Source organism: Cynara cardunculus, assembly GCF_001531365.2.
Source record: "Cynara cardunculus var. scolymus isolate 2C chromosome LG 17, CcrdV1, whole genome shotgun sequence".
Lineage (NCBI taxonomy): Eukaryota > Viridiplantae > Streptophyta > Magnoliopsida > Asterales > Asteraceae > Cynara > Cynara cardunculus.
The window spans coordinates 35,397,420-35,399,371 of record NC_037544.1 but is presented as its reverse complement, the minus strand read 5'-3'; the positions used below and the strand labels follow the sequence as shown (position 1 = coordinate 35,399,371).

Below are 1,952 nucleotides of genomic sequence, written 5' to 3'. Positions count from 1 at the left end.
GTTAGGTTGAGATTTTTTCAAACTGCCATAATTGGGTTGGATTGTAAAAATGTTGTAAACCGTCCAACCCAACCCCCGTACACCCCTACTAACAAGTTTTATTGTGCTTGATAAAACTAATTATGATTATAATTTATGATTTTAATAAATAATAAAATTATAGTTGAATAAACATAAGCAAGTTTTTTTTAATGTGTTGAAAAATCTTCTATACGTAATTCATAAGTTAGCTTATAAGCTAGATTTTTAAAAAACTACTAGAAAGGTACTCTTATAATGCAACAAGATATATCTCGATTTTTATATTTTGTTTTATTCTCTGTCTCCCTCGATGTTATAATATGATTTTATGTTGTTTTGAAAAGAATATACGTTTTAAGATATCATAAAAAAAATTAAAAAAATATCGAAATTAGTATCAATTTAACTATTTAAAAGATCTCGTTCTTTTGGGTAATTTTTTTAATTCGATATTTTTTATTTTATAGTTTAATTTATGATTAATAACGAAGTAATTTATAGTTTAATAATATACTTTTTTGTAAAGATAATAATTGTTAAAATTCAACGATTATCTTTATTATATTCTAGATTTTTTATATCCAAAATGAGATGTTTATCATGCATTTGATTATGTTTATATGCAGTTAGTTACACGAATTCAAACATGAAGCTTTAATAAGTAAATTGTACGTAAGTACAATTTACTTGTAATCTAGAATTTTAAGTAATGTACATTAATAAACAATATCTTTTGCATAAAAAATGGGTTTTAAGAGTTTTAGTTAAATGTTTTATAACATAGTATAGATATTAGATAGCTTTTTAAAATTTTTTTTTTTATATTTTCCAAGTATGCTTCTTGTATCAACTATAAATACTTTTATATATTGATTTATCAGCTAATAATTGATATATCTGATAATTATTCTATCAGAATAGTTTGTCAATAACACCCTAAATCATTCCCATGATACCAAACCTCCTAATTGATTACCTAATACAACACCAACTACAACTTCTACTTTACAACTCACAATAAGTCAATGTTCATAAATTCAACAGATTCGTTAAACTCCAGCATTTCACACCCTTATAAATACCTACTCAATAACAATACCATCATCACCTCAAACCACCATCCATCTCAATCCTAGAGAGAGAAAGTCTAAAACAAGAAAGTTTCTAGAGAGAGAAAAGGGGCGACCTGATTAACACAAAAAAAAATATGACGGGATCGAAGTCTATGATTTTGTTAGTGGTCATGTTCATTGCATCTTTCCAATTGCATGGCATAATGGCACAGACTAGGCATGTCGTTGGAAACGCCTTGGGCTGGACTATTCCCGCAGGTGGTGCTGCAACTTATACCACCTGGGCTTCCCAACAGACCTTCACCGTCGGTGATACTCTGTTGTTTAACTTCACGACCGGATTACATAATGTGGCGGAAGTTTCACAGGCAGCATATGGCCCGTGCTCGTCCACCAACACCCTCTCACTCAACCCTACCGGCCCTGCCCTCGTCACCTTGACTCGTCCTGGCAACCACTACTATATATGCACTGTCGTAAGCCATTGTCAAATTGGTCAGAAACTGGCCATCAATGTCTTGTCTGCCACCTCCACCACTCCCGAGGGGACACCATCTCTACCCGTATCTCCACCATCTACCATCGCTACTCCTCCAACCCCTTTCGTGTTCTCTCCCGCCGGCAGCCCTATTCCACCACCAACAACTAGCTCATCGACATCCTTCACCGCCGTGGTACCCGTCACTTTCTTGGCAGTTGCTTTAGCTTTCTTTTACTAGATCATTTTGATTGATCTTTCGAGTTTTTATTGAGGCATGTGATGCAGTTTTTAATACTAGGAATTTATAAATGTTTGTGTTCATTATGTATTATATGTTACTTTAAATGGTTTGAATAAAAAATTTATATTTTTATATC

The 1,952-nt window shown here is 32.6% G+C and overlaps 1 protein-coding gene across 1 annotated transcript; it reads left to right on the top strand.

The window, feature by feature from the left end:
• Positions 1-1,133: 1,133 nt before the first annotated feature.
• Positions 1,134-1,952, top strand: LOC112500812 (mavicyanin-like). Its single transcript, XM_025104398.1, has one exon. The coding sequence runs from the start codon at positions 1,229-1,231 to the stop codon at positions 1,811-1,813; it is 585 nt and encodes a 194-aa protein (XP_024960166.1). The 5' UTR covers positions 1,134-1,228; the 3' UTR covers positions 1,814-1,952.

Bases quoted from the DNA above. Each gene is read 5' to 3' on its own strand.
- LOC112500812 (XM_025104398.1), top strand. From the start codon at position 1,229: ATGACGGGATCGAAGTCTATGATTTTGTTAGTGGTCATGTTCATTGCA.